A 17,338-nucleotide genomic window follows, 5' to 3' on the forward strand; every position below is an offset into this window, starting at 1 on the left:
TGTAGATATTTTTGGAGGCATTTAGTTTGCAAAAATCTACTCCATCCAATTAAATGTTATTACTAGAAACAACAATAGAATGCAGATCATCATGAGCAAATACGATCAGAAATAATAAAGATCTGACTAACACGTCTAATCTTGACCTCAGATATTTGGATTCTTAACCTTTCTCTGTACCTATGTTGGACAGCCAACATCTGATATTCCTATTGATCATGTGTAAAAGTATTTAGAAATTACCTTGTCGGAGACTTAGATATTGGCCAAAGTGTTAATACTTCACCAACATCTAGAATGTGATTTCTTTAGTTGAGATACATATTTGTGAATAGAGTTTGATGCTACGTTGTCCGTATATGTTTGTTTGACTTTTGCAAATACTTTCTGGAGTTTTTTTGTTGTACCTCTATATTTGTACTTGCTCAAAAAAATGAAAAATAGTACTAAACATGATTTTTATTTAAAAATTCATACGGGCTATGAAGAATGCTCCTAAACAAGGAGACAACAACGTTGAACAAACATGTTAACAACATTTAACATCAAAATAGTGTTGTAAATATAGAAATTGATTTTCCTCATTATTATTCTTCTCTGAGTGACTAGTTTCACTCATTTGGTTTATGTTAGCTACATCTATCTTGTTTGGTTCAGTCTTGATCAGTTCCTAATCATTTCTTCCATAAGTAATCTCATGAATTTATGCATACCAGTGCATTTCAACTCTATGTTAGGGTTTTGATTTACTGGTGCATTTATGCATACCAGTGCATTTCAACTCTCAACTGTTGACACTGATGGATGGGTTGAAGTCTCATGCTCATGTAATTGTCATTGGGGCTACAAACATGCATGCCAAACACTATCGATCCAGCTCTTAGGCGATTCGGTAGGTTTGACAGAGAAATTGGCATTGGTGTTCGTGATGAGGTTGGCCCATTGGAGGTTCTTTGCATCCATACTAAGAACATGAAGCTATCTGATGATGTATGTGAACATTACCAATTGTTGTTACCTTGTTAATAGATATCTTGCAGTGAATGTCCAAGTTATGAAATTTGATTTATTCAATGCAGGTTGATTTGGAAAGGATTGCTAAGGATACTCATGGCTATGTTGGGGTTGACCTTGCTGCTTTATGCACTGAAGCTGCTCTCCAGTGTATCCGTGAAAAGATGGACATAATTGATCTAGAAGATGAATCAATTGATGCTGAGATTCTCAATTCTATGTCTGTTACAAATGAACACTTTAAGACTGCTTTGGGATCTAGTAACCCATCTGCCCTCCGTGAAACTGGAAGTCTTTGCTTTGGTAATTGTAATTGATCCGGTGGTAAGAGCCCGGGACCCCCTAACGAGGGGTCAACGCCACGTGGAGGTCAAAGGGCCAGGTGGTCCGTCGAAGAAGGGTGAGCCGACCGGACGCATGAAAAAAGGGCAGGCCGATCGGCCTGCCCGTAAACGTCTGATAGTGAAAGACACCGACACTCAATGAAATAGTAAATAATGACCGAGCGGAAGGCCTAAGAGAAGGCAGGACATAATGGGTGCGCCGGCCGGCCGGCGCAGGGAATTAAGGCCGTCCGGACGACACTCTTCGCGTCGGCCGGCCGGACGGACGTCCCGGCCGGGCGGTGGGTGAAGGATAGGAACATCTTCTGACAGCCGTCAAGTCCTATGGCTAGGCCATACTCTAAGTCTGACAACAAGGTGTTCTGTTGTCCCATCGAAGACGTGATCGGACTGTAGCAGTATGGTGTCAGGTAAGTTTTCTGACAGAAACATACCGAGGTATGGGCTGCGGACATGTACGCGCCTAGGTGGACGTGTAGTAGCTCTTTCACCGCTCTATATAAAGAGCCGCAGACTTCGCCGGAGGTACGCATTCTACAAGCTTTGGAGCCACTTTTTCCACCATTCGCTTGCCTGATTTGAGCGTCGGAGGGTCGCCGCCGGGAACCCCTTCCCGGCCCGACTTCTGTGCAGGTTCGCCAGAGATTCGTAATACCAGACGGAGGCCTACACCATCGACTAGGAGTGCGCCACGTGCCCAGCGTCCTTTGGTTCGGCGATTCGGACAGGATCAATTTGGCGCCGTCTGTGGGAACGCTCCTGCATCCGATCGGCAACAATGGACGAGGCTGGACGACAACACATGGTGACGCTCTCGAACGAGAAACTCGACGCTCTGATCGAGATAAGGGCCGCCAAGCTCATGGAGCAAAAACAGAAAGCCATAGCCGAACGGCCGGAGCAGGAAGCAACATCAGCGTCTGGTGGTCGAGCGGAAGCACCACCGACCACCGTTGCAATTCATCGAGCCCTATTCCGCACCCCTGAAGCCGTACCAGCTCATAGGGATAGGGGATATTCTTTGGATGAAATGCCTAGACGAGATGACAGAAAGGGGAAAGCCCCCCGAGCGGACGCATCGCCCGAGCGGATCAATCGCCAATTTTCATAGGCTATTCTACGAGACCCTCTGCCAAAGCACTACGTGCCTCCGACGATCGGCGAGTACAATGGGACAACCGACCCAGATGATCATCTGGGTAAGTTTGATCTTCTGACTACTCTCCATCAATACGGATGGAGTAAAGTCTGAGACCTCGAAGGATCAAATGGATGGTGGTTTGGAGATTGGCGGATGGATCCATCACGAGCTTCAAAGATTTCGAACGGCCTTCCTCCACCATTTTGCGGCGATCGGCTACGGAAAATGGCGTGAGCACTGTTCGCCATCAAGCAAGAAGCCGTGAATCGCTTGAGCTTACATCCGTGAGTTCAACCAAGTGGCGATGGACATTCCAGCCACCTCGGAAACCATGATGAATGCCTTCACACAAGGCCTGGTGGATGGGGATTTCTTCCGATCGCTCATCCGAAAGCCGCCCGGAGACTAGGATCACATGCTACACCGGGCGAACGAATACATCAACGCGGAAGAGGCACAAGCGGCTAGGAAAAAGAAACTCTAACCGAGCGGGCTCCTCCGGCCGAGCGGAAACAACACGCCACTCATCAGCCGCCCAGAGGACCAAGGGTCGAGTAAGCTGCCGCCCGGCCCAAGCCAAAAAAGAAATGGACCCCGATATTCTGCTCCTTCCACCGGACGGATACGCACAACACAAGGGATTGTCGAAGTCTTCCCTTCGTGTCTCATCCCGTACCCCGGAATGCCGGACGACGGTCTCCCTCAGTCGACAGGCAACAGAGAATTCATGAAGCCGATCGGACGCGAGCTGATAGGCGACAGCAACAGACTCCCGATTGGCACTGTTCCCCAAGGCAGGAGAATCGCCGAGCGTCCAGAGAACGGTCTCGACCGTCCGCTCGGGAAGAGGAAAATAAAAGCAATACCTCCCGAGGCGAGATCAACGTTATTGCTGGCGGGCCGACCGGAGGAGACTCCAACAGAGCAAGAAAGGCGAGCGTCCGGCAGCTCCAAATCCATGCCGTTGGCTGCAGCAGAGAGCGGGCGAGTGGACCCGAAATCAGTTTCGAGCCCGGGGACTTGGAAGGAGTTGAAGTACCCCACGATGATGCTCTGCTCATCAAAGCGGTAATAGCCAATTACACTATTCACCGCGTGTTTGTTGACACAGGGAGCTCAGTCAACATCATATTCAAGAAGGCGTTCGATCAGCTGCAAATTGATCGAGCCGAACTGTTACTCATGACAACTCCGCTCTATGGTTTTATGGGTAACGAAGTTCAGCCGGTCGGACAGATCCGGCTGGCTACCTCGCTGGGAGAAGAGCCGCTCAGGAGGACAAGGACAACAAACTTCATGGTAGTCGACTCTCCCTCGTCCTACAACGTCATTTTAGGACGACCGGTGCTCAGCGAATTCCGAGCGGTCGTCTCAACCTTCCATCAGAAGATCAAGTTTCCCGTGGAGGACAAAGTGGGAGAAGTACGAGGAGATCAGCTAGCAGCTCGGCGATGCTACATCGAGATGGTCCGAGCAGAAGCCAATTCCGCTCGGAAGGCGCCCCGGATCGAGGTAAACGCCATCACCGGAAAGCCACCCTCTTTAATTTATGAAGAAAAAGAGGAAGTGCAGATTCACCTAATCCGATCGGAGGCCACGACTTTTATTGCGTCCGATCTGGAGAAGAAGCAGAAAGAGGAGCTAATCCAATGCCTCCGAAGAAATCATGATGTCTTCGTCTGGTCGACACATGAGCTGCCAGAATTTCGCCGAGCATCGCATGAGTTGCATGTCCGACCGGACCCTCGGCCGATAAGCAGAGAAAAAGAGATTCGAGCAGAATGCCATCATCCGGCGGAGGTGGAAAAGCTTTTGAAAGCTGGCCATATACGCGAGGTCGAGCTGGTGGCTAACGTAGTATTAGTCTCAAGCCGGGCAACAAGTGGAGAGTGTGCATAGATTTTGGGATCTCAACAAAGCTTGCCGAAAGATTTTTATCCTCTGCCCGGATAGATCAACTGTGGCCGGCTGCGAATTAATCTGTATGCTCGACGCCTACCAGGGCTATCACCAAGTGCCGCTCGCCCATGAAGATCAAGAAAAAGTCAGCTTCGTGACAGCCGACGGCACTTATTGCTATAATGTGATGCCGTTCCGATTGAAGAATGCGGGGGCCACGTATCAGCGCTTGATGAATAAAGTATTCAGAGACAAGATCGGGCGGAATCTAGAAGTTTATGTGGACGACATTCTCATTAAGTCCGTCCGAGCGGCTGATCTCTTCAAGGACCTGGAAGAAACCTTCCGAACGCTACGCAAATATGGAGTCAAGCTTAATCCCCAGAAGTGCATGTTCGGAGCAAAAGGAGGGCGTTTCTTGGGGTACATAGTGACCGAACGGGTCATCGAAGCAAATCCCAGCAAGGTTAAAGCTCTGCAAGATATGTCGCCTCCAAGAAATACAAGGGAAGTGTAGCGTTTGACCGGTCGGATAACCGCTCTGTCCAGATTCATCTCCAAAACCGCCGACCGGAGCCTTCCTTTTTTCAAGATCTTACGCAAGGCTACAAAATTTCACTGGGACGAAGAATGCGACCGGGCGTTCGAAGATTTAAAGGCCTATCTGAATTCGCTCCCGGTATTATCCAAGCCGACTATTGGTGAGCCACTTTGTATTTATCTATCCTCGACCGAGCAGGCAATCGGCTCGGCTTTGGTGAGGGCGAGCGGAGAAGAGCCTGTGTATTTCCTTAGTCACATTTTAAAAGATGCTGAATCTCGCTACACTGGGCTCGAAAAGCTAGCTTTCGCTCTGGTCCTTGCAGCTTGGCGCCTTCATCCATATTTCCTGGCGCATACCATCATTGTCAAAACCAATAGTCCGCTCGGACGTGTTCTACTAAATCCAGAGGCATCCGGACGGCTCATCAAGTGGACGACAGAGTTAAGTGAATTCGACATCCAATATCATCCCCGCTCGGCGATCAAAGCGCAATCCTTGGCCGATTTTGTGACTGAGGTGCAAAGGCCGGAGCCGGAAGCTATGTGGAGAATATATGTGGATGGGTCGTCCACTCGTCTCGGAAGCGGGATTGGAATATTGCTGCTCTCCCCACAAGAAGAAAAGATGCACATATCCGTCCGGCTGGATTATAAAGCTACCAACAATGAGGCGGAGTATAAGGCTCTCATAGCCGGCTTGCAGGCAGCACGGCATGTAGGAGCCGGTCGGGTAACGCTTCATTCAGATTCGCAGTTGGCCGCTCAGCAGCTCGCTGGTACCTTCGAAATCAATAGTGTTCGGCTCAAGCTCTACGCTGAAGCCTTCGAGAAGCTCAAAGCCGATTTTAGAGAAGTTATTGTCCAGAAGATACCCAGAGCAGAAAATCAAGCAGCTGATGAGTTAGCCAAACTCGCGAGCTCAATAACGCCGGTCGCCATTCAGCAGGCAATTGAGAAAGTACTGTTGGTGGCGCACGTTGACCGGATGGAAGGCCTCACATTTCCGAGCGACTGGCGGACACCCATCATAGAGTTCCTCCGCTCGGGCGCCACACCATCCAATGAGTATGAAGCCCAGCTGCTAAGGAGAAGAGCCGGTCGGTTCACACTCATCGGCGATCAGCTTTACAAAAAGGCTTTCTCACACCTGTTGTTGAAATGCGTGAGCTCGGGGGACTCGGCTTACATCCTCCAAGAAGTACATCAAGGATCATGCGGAGGGCATCCGGGCGGACGATCGTTGGTCAAGAAGATCCTCTTGGCCGGGTACTTTTGGCCAACTTTACAAGCAGACGCCGCTCGGATCGTGTCGACATGCCTTTCATGCCAGAAGTACCATAACTTCAACCACCGACCGGCAGAGGAAATGAAGGCATCAACAGTTTCATGTCCGTTCGATCAATGGGGAATGGATATTGTCGGTCCATTCCCGATGGCGACCGGACAGCGGAAATTTTTACTAGTGGCAGTTGATTATTTTTCCAAGTGGGTGGAGGCCGAGCCGCTGGCAAAAATCACCGAACAGATGGTCAAAAAATTCATCTGGCAACACATCATCTGTCGGTTCGGCATCCCTCGCCGATTGATTTCCGACAATGGGCGGCAATTCACAGGGAAGGTGCTAGAGGATTGGTGCAAAAGCTACGGCATCGAGCAACACTTCACGTCCGTGGCTTATTCCCAAAGCAACGGTCAAGCCGAAGTAGCCAATGGGGAAATTCTTCGTATTCTGCGCGCTCAGCTCGACCATTTGGGAGGAAGTTGGCCGGATGAAGTGTCGGGCGTCTTGTGGGCCATCCGGACGACTCCGAAGGAAGGGACGGGCGTCACACCGTTCCATTTGGTGTATGGCGGTGAGGCGGTTATTCCGGTTGAAGTCGGCGTCGAGTCCGTCCGGATCCAGAGCTATGATGAGGACAACGCCGAACGGAGGAACATGGAGCTGGATTTGATCGACGAGGAGCGAGCCAAGGCGTCCGTTCGGCTGATGGCATACCGGCAGCGGATGAAGCAAAATTACAACCGCCGTGTAATCCCCAGATCATTCCAGGTCGGCGATCTTGTCTGGAAGAAAGTCAAGCCGGTTGGCGACGTCGGCAAACTGGAGGCACCGTGGGCGGGCCCCTTCAAGGTTATTGAAAAGCTCCGCTCGGGCGCATATTATTTGGAAGATGAAGACGGACGGCAGCTGGATCGACCGTGGAGTGCAAATCATCTCCAGCCTTATCGAGCTGGATGAAAAGTGCACGAATGTAACTCATTCTTGTGTATATGCTAGTCGCCCGTGTCCTTGTAATGCAGGAAGCGAAATTAATTCAAAGGATGGCCAAGGGTTCCGCCGATCGGCAGTATCAAAGTTAGCCGTAAAGGCCGTCGAGCTCCGACGTTAAATATCGAGAGACGAGCCGGCGTCTATAAACGTCCGAGCGGAAGACCGTCGAGCTCCAACGTTAAATATCGAGAGACGAGCCGGCGTCTATAAACATCCGAGCGGAAGACCGTCGAGCTCCGACGTTAAATATCGAGGCAGGCGATAAACGTCCGAGCGGAAGACCGTCGAGCTCCGGCGTTAAATATCAAGAGACGAGCGGATAAACGTCCGGCGGAAGGCCGTCGAGCTCCGACGTTAAATATCAAGAGGCGAGCCGGCGTCTATAAACGTCCGGCGGAAGACCGTCGAGCTCCGGCGTTAAATATCGAGAGACGAGTGGGCGTCTATAAACGTCCGGCGGAAGACCGTCGAGCTCCAGCGTTAAATATGGAGAGACGCGGCGTCTATAAACGTCCGGCGGAAGACCGTCGAGCTCCGGCGTTAAATATCGAGAGACGAGCCGGCGGTCGAGCCGGCGAAGACCGTCGAGCTCCGACGTTAAATATCGAGAGACGAGCCGGCGTCTATAAACGTCTGAGCGGATAGCCATTCACATGATACGATCAACGATAGCCTGGTCGTTAAGACCAACATACGGCTGAGCGGCTCGCTTATCAAATGTGTACGGAAAACCCCTTTAGGGGTAAGGCACAGAGCAAAAGTTGGTCGGTAGAAGTTAAAAGATATTAGCGTGTAAACGCCGAGCGGCTTCGTTAGAACGCCGAGCGGCTGCTCAGTCGCATGATAAAAGACATTAAAAACAATCGACTTGTCTGGTAGAGCGTGGTGCCGAGCGTGGTGCCGAGCGGAAGAGTTTTAAAGAACACTTCAGTCGTGACGAGAGAAAAATTTCTTGCCAAAACAGAAGTTGAAGGAACAGAAAAGATTATCTATTATACACTGGGTGGACCAAAAAAAGTTGGGCCGAACGGCTGGAATACAAAAAAGTTCATACACAGAAAAAACGCTTATCACGCGTCAAAGTCAAAAAGAGTGTCGGGGATGGCGCCCATCACGGTCGCGAGGTCCTCGGGGGGGATGGCCAGCTCGGCGGGCAGATGGCCCTTGGTCTTCAGGTAATCCACCGCCGCCTTGATCGCTTCTTCGAAAGTGAGGGATATCTTGTCGGTAAACTTCTCTCCGAAATCTTCCGAGCGGAGATACGCCTTCCTCACTTCGTCAGAACGGGCCGACTCCCCCTCTTGATATTCTTTGAGCGCGGCGTGGGCAGCGTCGCTGGCGGCTTGGAGATCCTTCAAGTCTCCATCAAATCTTTGGAGATCGGCCGAGCGGCTCTCCTTCTCGGTAGCCAGCAGAGCATCCAGATCCTTGATGAGTTGCTCCAGCCCTCGGATCTCCACCTTCATTCGGTCCATATCATCGATGGCCTGGCACTTCCGGGTGGTCGCCGTCTTGATCTCCTTATCTCGTTGCTTGATCATCGCCTCAAGCCGAACGACCTTGCTCGCCAGATCGAAAGCTCTTTTCCGTTCGGCTTCCAGTAATTTTTTGGCCTTCTCCAGAGCGGCCGTCGATTGTTGGTTGTCCCCGGCGGCTTTAAGTTTTCTCAGTTCATCCTCCAGCTCGGCCAACCGATTGCTAGTGGCAATCTGCTCCACCCAGTTCTACGAGCAAAGGTGAATAAGTTAAAAACTTAATTCAACTACACGAATAAAGAAGAAGAGCATACTCCGGTGGCCTGTTGGAGGTTGCTGTCGCCGAGCTGCCTAGGAGTCATCGCTTTTATGCGGCGCCGAGCGTCTTCCCAAGCTTTTGCAAGAGGGCCCGTCAAGGTGATCTGCTGCTCGGGGACCACTGGCCGATCAGCAGCAGCCATGTATTCCTCTGAGGGGAGGCGCAGAACGGTCTTAATTAAATTCGAGCCGCTCGGCTCGCTCTGAGAGGCATCGGCCTTACCGGCGGACGAGGAGGGAAGCTCGCCCAAACGCCTGATACGGCGCAGAGTTCTAGAAGGGCTGGATGGCAGCACCTCAAAGCTGGCCCTCGGAGAGCCATGTGGGGTCGGAGTACTCTCGAGGGAAACCGTCCCGGACAACATCGGAGCATCCGCGCCCTGCTCGGGCTGTGGCTCATCAAGTGGAGTGGAGGCAGACGCAGATTCCGGTCAGCGGCGCTTCCGAGTGACTAGCGGAACATCGTCGGCTGAACGGCCCTCCACCTCGGCTTGGGTAGAAGGTTCTGTGCCACCCGCTGCCTCGTCGTGAGAGGTAGTAGCTGCTAAGGCTTCAGGGGCATCCTGTGTCCCCTCGCCTAATTCGCCGGTCGGAGCGGCTGGATCAAGGCCCTGCTCGGCGACCTCCTTGTTCGTCACCGCCTCAATCTGAGCGGCTTTCAATTTGAGCTTCTCGGTCGCCTTAGCACGCCACATGACTTCAGCTGCGGAAGCAAGAAATAAATCAGTTAGAACAAAATAAACGGGAAGATAAGGGAACTTACTCATGCTGCAGGGCAGATCGGCGGGGGTAGAAGACAAGCCGAATATGTGCATGACTCCCGGGAGGAGTAGCTTGTCAATATGATAGCGCTGACCAACTAGCCGTTCGGCTGCATGAAGGTAGGCCGCGTCGCCTCTAAATTTGCCGAGCTCCGGTTGCGCCGGCATCGCCGTCTGCCACTTGGTACCAAAAGTTGGCCGCTCGGGAAAACGTATATAGAAAAAGTGCTCCTTCCAATGTTTGTTGGAGCTCGGCATGCCATCAAAGAGGACGAAACCTATCCTAGATTGAAAAACAAAAGTTCCCCACTCGGCCTGCTTGGGATAGTAGAAGTAGTGGAAAATTTTTGTGTCTAAGGGGATGCGGTTCAGTTTGAACAAAACTATCACTCCACTCAGCAGCCTAATAGAGTTGGGAACTACCTGGCCGAGCGGAATGCGAAAATAATTGCAAAATTGTAAGAAAAACTTGTGGGGTGGAAAACGCAGTCCGGCCAGAAATTGGTCTCGGAAGAAAAGAACGGTGTCGGACGGCGGTTCATGAGGTCGGTCGGCCGGTGTGGCTAACACTATTTGGTGGTCGGTCGGCAGGTCATAGGTTCGAGTGAGGCGCAAGGCGTCCTCCTCGTCGAACCGGCTTTCCATGGTCGAATACCAAAGACCCGAAGCACCGCCGGTCGACTGCGAAGTACTAGTCATGATCGAAAGACAAGAATGCGGGACAAAAGGGGAAGGTTCAAGCAAGGAATGGATAGAAACCGACTGAAGGAGACGATTAACAGAAAGAAGAAAACGTTGGGAGCGAGAAAAAGGGTCTTACGAGCAAGGAAGATGGTCTGAAGAAGCTGTAGGGTCGCCGGAAAGCCGAAACGCAGGGTCGCCGACGAAAGGAGGAGCAGCGGGATGTCTGGAAACAAGGAGGTCGAAATGCGGCGAAGAGCAGGGGTCGGGAGCTTTATATAGGCGGCCGCCATCAATTTCCACCGTCCGATTCAGGTCACCGATATCAAGGTCGTCATCCAGCCGTTCATTTCAAACGGCGGCTGTCCCATCGGAAGTGACGCCACCGCCATACGCTGATAAACGCACGATCGCCACATGTCAGCGGGATACTGGCCGCATTTAATGAGCTCCCTTTACCGTGCGCAGCGCACGTGATGGATAGTAGGGGAGAGCATCGGACATGGATTCCAAGAAAACACAAGGCACGGACAAGATACCACCGAACGGACGAGCATCCTTATGCCTGGCCGAGCGGCCCAATGCAGCGATCATTGCTCAGTCAGATCGGCAGTCCAGTCAGTCGGACTTCGCCTCCTTCGACTAGACTCGAGGGGAAGGCAAGTGATCCGGTGGTAAGAGCCCGGGACCCCCTAACGAGGGGTCAACGCCACGTGGAGGTCAAAGGTGGTCCAAGAAGGGTGAGCCGACCGGACGCATGAAAAAAGGGCAGGCCGATCGGCCTGCCCGTAAACGTCTGATAGTGAAAGACGCCCTGACAGGGGTCGGGGTTCCGACGCTCAATGAAACAGTAAATAATGACCGAGCGGAAGGCCTAAGAGAAGGTAGGACATAATGGGCGCGCCGGCCGGCCGGCGCAGGGAATTAAGGTCGTCCGGACGACGCTCTTCGCGTCGGCCGGCCGGACGGACGTCCCGGCCGGGCGGTGGGTGAAGGATAGGAACATCTTCTGACAGCCGTCAAGTCCTATGGCTAGGCCATACTCTAAGTCTGACAACAAGGTGTTCTGTTGTCCCATCGAATACGTGATCGGACTATAGCAGTATGGTGTCAGGTAAGTTTTCTGACAGAAACATACCGAGGTATGGGCTGCGGACATGTACGCGCCTAGGTGTACGTGTAGTAGCTCTTTCACCGCTCTATATAAAGAGCCGCATACTTCGCCGAAGGTACGCATTCTACAAGCTTTGGAGCCACTTTTTCCACCACTCGCTTGCCTGACTTGAGCGTCGGAGGGTCGCCGCCGGGAACCCTTTCCCGGCCCGACTTCTGTGCAGGTTCGCCGGAGATTCGTGCTACCAGACGGAGGCCTACACCATCGACTAGGAGTGCGCCACGTGCCCAGCGTCCTTTGGTTCGGCGATTCGGACAGGATCAGTAATCATTTTCAGTTAGTTTTTTCCTTCTAAATATGATTATCTACATGAATTTTTAAAATAAATTGTTGCTGCAAGAATTGAAAATGATAAATTTGGCATTGGTGTTCAACTCAAGAAATTAAACTTGTGTTTGGTTGGTAACTTGTGTTTACTGTCATATGTTGATGAATGGCCTAAAAACCACTTCTATTTCTACCTTGAGATATGCTGATAGTTTGTTGGGTTTTGATCAGGTTGTTGAAGTACCAAATGTCAGCTGGGATGATATTGGTGGGCTAGAAAATGTCAAGAGGGAACTGCAAGAGGTAGTTTGCTGGATATGTTTGAGGTTTTATGTCCACCAAGTGTGATCTTTTCTTTCTGATGGTGATATTCTAGGACTTCTACAGCATGTATATTTCTTCTATTTTTGTTATTTGCTGTAGTTAAGTAGACCAAATGATACTTTTGTTTGACATATTAGAACAGTGGATGTTTTAACTCAGAAAACTAGCCATTTGAAGGTGAAAAGTGGTGAGATCAGGGAAATGAAAGGCGCAAGAAGAATGGAGCAGTATAGCAAGTTGAACATATTCTTATTCTCATAATTTAATGTAGCCTCAGCTTGATTTTTGACTCATGATGTTCTACCTTGATGTGTACAATATCTATTAGATTTTGATGTAAAAAGAATATTTGTGTATTTTATGGATACTGTTGTAAGAAGAATATTTATGTAATTTGTGAATATTTGTGTATTTTATGGATACTATTGGAATAAGAATATTTGTATAATTTATGAATATTTGTGTATTTTCTTGGATACTGACGGGTTTTCACTGTTTCGGAAATCGAATTTGTGTCGTTAAACAATACTGATATTACATCGGTTTTCCACCGCTGTAAAATCGGTGTCATTAACTAATATTACATCGGTTGTATACCACTGCCAAAACTGGTGTTATTAACATATAATATTACATCGGTTTTACCCCCGATGTCGTTAAGTGATACTACACCGGTTTTAACCCGATGTCTAAAATGGCAGACCTTTTACATCGCCTTCATAGACATCGGTCGAAAATGTAATAGACACCGGTGGAAAACCGATGTCTATGAGTGTTTTTGTTGTAGTGCATGGTCTATGCCTCAATTTAATTAATCTAGATGTCAAGGATAGAAGGACATTATCATATATTGTGAAGGGTCACAATTAGTAGTCACAAGGTGATGTTGGATCTCAACATTTTTGTAACTTGGATAGTAATGATGTGTTGCTAGATACCGCTCATTACTTATGCTTCTAAATGGGTTTAGGAGCATTGTCAATGTTACAAGAACCTATAGGGTCACACACAAAGGGCAATTAGATGGAGAATGGGTTTATATGATGAACCAAGAGGATTAGGTTCATATGATGAACCAAATTAGATTAAGAGTAATCCAAATTAGACTAATTGAGTTGGACTCAATTTGATTCATGTGTCCAATGAGTCTAATTTAGATTATGACTCATTAAATCAATTTAGTTTAATGAATAGAGATTCATTAAATCAAATTGGCTTGAATCAATGGTTATATTTGATCAACCATGGGAGAATTTAAGTTAAGTTTGACTTGACTTGAGACGGAAGATGAAGAGTCAAGTGTGACTTGACCTTGACTTGACCAAATGTCATGTCATTATGACTTGGCATAGGGCCGGCCAATGATGATGTGCCATATCATCAAGGTTGGCTTATGTGTGTGCCACCTCATGAGGGAGACCAAGAGCCATGACTCTTGGTATCCCATGGAGGTTTATAACCTCTCCATGAAGTGGCTGGCCACTTGATTGCAAGTGAATGCAATTGTGTGCTCATTCACTTCTTCTTCTTCCTCACCTTTTCCTCTCTACTCTCCCTCTTCCTCCATTGTCGTGAGCCACAAAGAGTGCTAGCACACTCTAGTGTCTTTTCTCCATCTCGTTGTTCGTGTGAATACATATAGAGGAGTATTCACTTGACACTCTTGAGATCCGGCAACCTTGGGCGAGTGGGATAAGCGAAGGGCTTCGCATCAAAGGTATAAACTCTCTACCATGTAGATCTAGAGTAGATCTAGGATAGAAACAAGTACATGAATTTATTTTAATCTTCGCACGGATTTGGTGGCAAGACTTCGGGGTTTCCGCAACTCAAAAAGCGATTTTTGCGGCCCGAAAGTCCCAACACCTTCTACCAGGCTTATTTTAGCATTGGCAGTGGATAAACTCTTATCCACTACTGCCTCACTAGAGGCACCTTTTAGCCCTATGAAAGGCGTCTTCCAGCCACAGATAATATTTTTCAAAGGCTATAAATAAACCCCTGGACCTAGGAAATAGGAATCAACTCTTGTTTTAATTTTCAAGCAACTTACTAAGCTGACAACGAGTGTAAGAGGCTTCACCGCCTTCAACAAAGGAGATTTTTTGTTAGTGCTCTTATTGATCTTGGATTAACAACCACGTAGGTTATAACCAAGTAAATCTGGTGTCTCATTTTTTTAGTTGTTGTTTTCATTTATTATTATAGTTTCTTTTTAATTAGAGTTGAAAGAACGAGAAATGTTCTTATTTCTTTTTCAAGTTATTCATATCTCTCTGCTGCGCCAACACCTCGTTCCTTTCACTCGTCTTATACTCACTTGGTTCATGACATGGTCTATGTGTCTTGTCCCCACTACGCTGACTATGTCACACATAGCCCAAGTAATACTTCCTCGTTCTACGGATTCAAATTACTCGTACATGTGTACAAGAGTCACATACTCTTAACATGTGATGCTTTGGCCAAAGACTTTGAATAATACACCTAACGAGTGACCATAGAGTATACGTCTCCTCGCAAAGAACGGTGAATTCTCTATAGGTTATCCAAACATCTTCGGGCACTTCAACTTATACTCAATCATCTCGGGTCCACACCTCGATGAGATGGTTGCTTAAGATGTCATAAGCCTCCATGACCAAGATGACTTGTATACCTCAAGTCGAAGGAACCTTGCACTCGTGCTGCAGTAAGAACTTCACAGACATATCTATCTCTATATATGTAGAGAAACATATGAAGTCTTACAGCGAGTCACTCCAATAAACTAGTTACTATAACTAACATCCACGTTTAACTCTCAACATCCCAATGTCTCCAGCCAGTGAGAAAACAGTTGCTTGGCGAACCAAGGAGTATAACCCGTACTAGTCTTATAGAATTGATAATGTCCAAATGCTTCAATTCGACGACTAGGAAAATTTTAATACATTCATAATTGCACATGTAGAGATAATCACTAGTTGCAATTCAATCACAAATTCTCTCATGCTATGAATTATATTGTGGACATTCAGTAAATGAGTTTAAAATAATCAAACATATAATATGCACTCAAATAGTGAGTCTATATTTATTAAATAAATAGTAAAAATTGTAAGGTGATTACCTTAGGATATCCCTCAAATTCTAACAACATGAACGTCACCGACATGATTTTATTTTACATAATGACTATATATTTTGAGAGTTACAGTTGTGTGTTCTAGATTACTCTCTGAGACGATAGATCATGAGTGAGCTTCATAATGAGAGACATTTTTGTTAGAGTGTATACTAAAAGCCTAGCTTTTGGTATAAACATTTATCTAGAAATAAGAATCACATTGGTCAAATATCTACATTTATGACAAATGTAGATGTTCAATTAATTTATATTGTAGATAACATAGTGTGTGGTGTCACACACAGAAGATCGTGTTATCGGTTCTTTATAAATTATAAACAGTAGCACACGACCAAGATGGAAAGGAACAAACCATTGGTAGGTCATAGTGTAATTAGGTATTAGTTTATTTTAACTATATAATTACACTAGTACACTTAGAGTGTATTGAGTAGGACCATTAGAGGTCATTTCTTTTATACTGACTTTATAAAGGAACAAAGACCTCAGTTATTATGGAAGTGTGTGCTCTTAATCCTAATATAATAACAAGCACATATATTTGATATTTATTTCTTTAATTTATCAATGGGTGAGATTTAGTTCGATAAATCAATAAACCCGATAAGTTGGGAAATGATATCACTTATAGTGTGTGTTGTTGATTATAGAAGGAAATTGTGTCCTAGTGATCTAGGTTGATAATGTCCCCAAGAGGAGCTCATAAGGATTGTCATGTTAAACCCTGCAGGTGGACTTAGTCCGACATGACGATAAGGTTGAGTGGTACTACTCTTGGACTAAGATATTAATTAAATGAGTTGTCACTAACTCACTTAATTAGTGGACATTCGACATCTTAAACACAGGGAGACTAACATACTCATAATAAGAAGGAGCCCAAAATATAATTTGGGATTGGTGCGGTAGTTCAATAATAGTTCTTTAGTGGAATGAATTATTATTGATGAAATTAAGTTATGTGTTCAGGGCGAACACGGGATGCTTAATTTCATCGGGAGACCAAAACCAATTCCTCCTCTCGGTCTCTATCGTAGCCTCTTGTATATAGAGATTTATACCCACCACATACTCACCTTCTTACCCAACCTATAGGGGCCAGCCAAGCCAAGCTTGAAGCTCAAGCTTAGGGTCGGCCAAGCCTAAAGGTTGAGCCTTAAGGTGGCCGACCAATAGCTTGGAGCCCAAGCTTAGGTGGCCGGCTACATCATATTAAAAATGGATTTTTATTAAAATTATTTCTTATGTGGATATCATGGTTTTAAAAGAGAGTTTGAAATTTAAATTTTTTCTTTTATAGCTTTCTACAAAAGATTAAGAAAAGATTTGAAATCTTTCCTTATTTGTAGAGTGAAAGGTAGATTTTAATTTTGAGAAAACTTTCCTTTTTAACCATGTTCATGATTTAAAAGAGAGTTTAAAAATTATATATTCTCTTTTATAAGTTTCTACAAAAGATTAAGAAAAAATTTGATATCTTTCCTTATTTGTAGATTGAAAGAGATTTTAATTTTTTAGAGATAACTTTCTTTTTATCCACATGTTTAAAAGAAAGGTTTTAATTTATAAAATTTCCTTTTTATAATCCACCATGAAGGGAAAAATTATTGAATAAATTTTTATAAATTTCCGGAAACAAATAAGGAAGTTTTAATTTGTATTTAAAATTTTATTTGCTTGGAGATTTTATTAGTGGTCGGCCATTGTAAATTGAAAAGAGAAAATTGTTTTTAATTAAATAAATTTTCCTTTTCATGGAAAAAGAATTAAGGAAGTTTTTATTTAAATTTCCTTATTTGCCAAGACCAAGGATTATAAAAGAGGGGGTAGAGGTGCCTTCATGGCTAACGACTCTATTATTCTTCTCCTCTCTTTTCCTCCTTGGTGGCTGGCCCTAGCTTCTCCTTCTCTTCTTCTTGTGGCCGGCGGCAACCCCTCTTGGAGCTCTTGATGGTGGCCGGTTCTAGCTAGGAGATGAAGGAGAGAAAGGAGGCT

At 46.8% G+C, this 17,338-nt stretch overlaps 1 protein-coding gene across 1 annotated transcript; it reads left to right on the forward strand.

Moving 5' to 3' along the window:
• The first annotated feature begins 855 nt into the window (after positions 1-855).
• Positions 856-12,237, forward strand: LOC122039074 (cell division cycle protein 48 homolog). Its single transcript, XM_042599086.1, has 3 exons — positions 856-990; positions 1,080-1,301; positions 12,121-12,237. The coding sequence occupies exons 1-3, from the start codon at positions 856-858 to the stop codon at positions 12,235-12,237; spliced, it is 474 nt and encodes a 157-aa protein (XP_042455020.1).
• The last annotated feature ends 5,101 nt before the right edge of the window (positions 12,238-17,338 follow it).

This window comes from Zingiber officinale, chromosome 1A (assembly GCF_018446385.1).
Source record: "Zingiber officinale cultivar Zhangliang chromosome 1A, Zo_v1.1, whole genome shotgun sequence".
Classification (NCBI taxonomy): domain Eukaryota; kingdom Viridiplantae; phylum Streptophyta; class Magnoliopsida; order Zingiberales; family Zingiberaceae; genus Zingiber; species Zingiber officinale.

What these genes read in the sequence shown, in the direction of transcription:
- LOC122039074 (XM_042599086.1), top strand. Translation starts at nt 856, where the DNA reads ATGCCAAACACTATCGATCCAGCTCTTAGGCGATTCGGTAGGTTTGAC. An exon ending in ACATGAAGCTATCTGATGAT is followed by an intron (nt 991 to 1,079) that starts GTATGTGAACAT and finishes TATTCAATGCAG; the next exon opens with GTTGATTTGGAAAGGATTGC. An exon ending in CATCTGCCCTCCGTGAAACT is followed by an intron (nt 1,302 to 12,120) that starts GGAAGTCTTTGC and finishes GGTTTTGATCAG; the next exon opens with GTTGTTGAAGTACCAAATGT.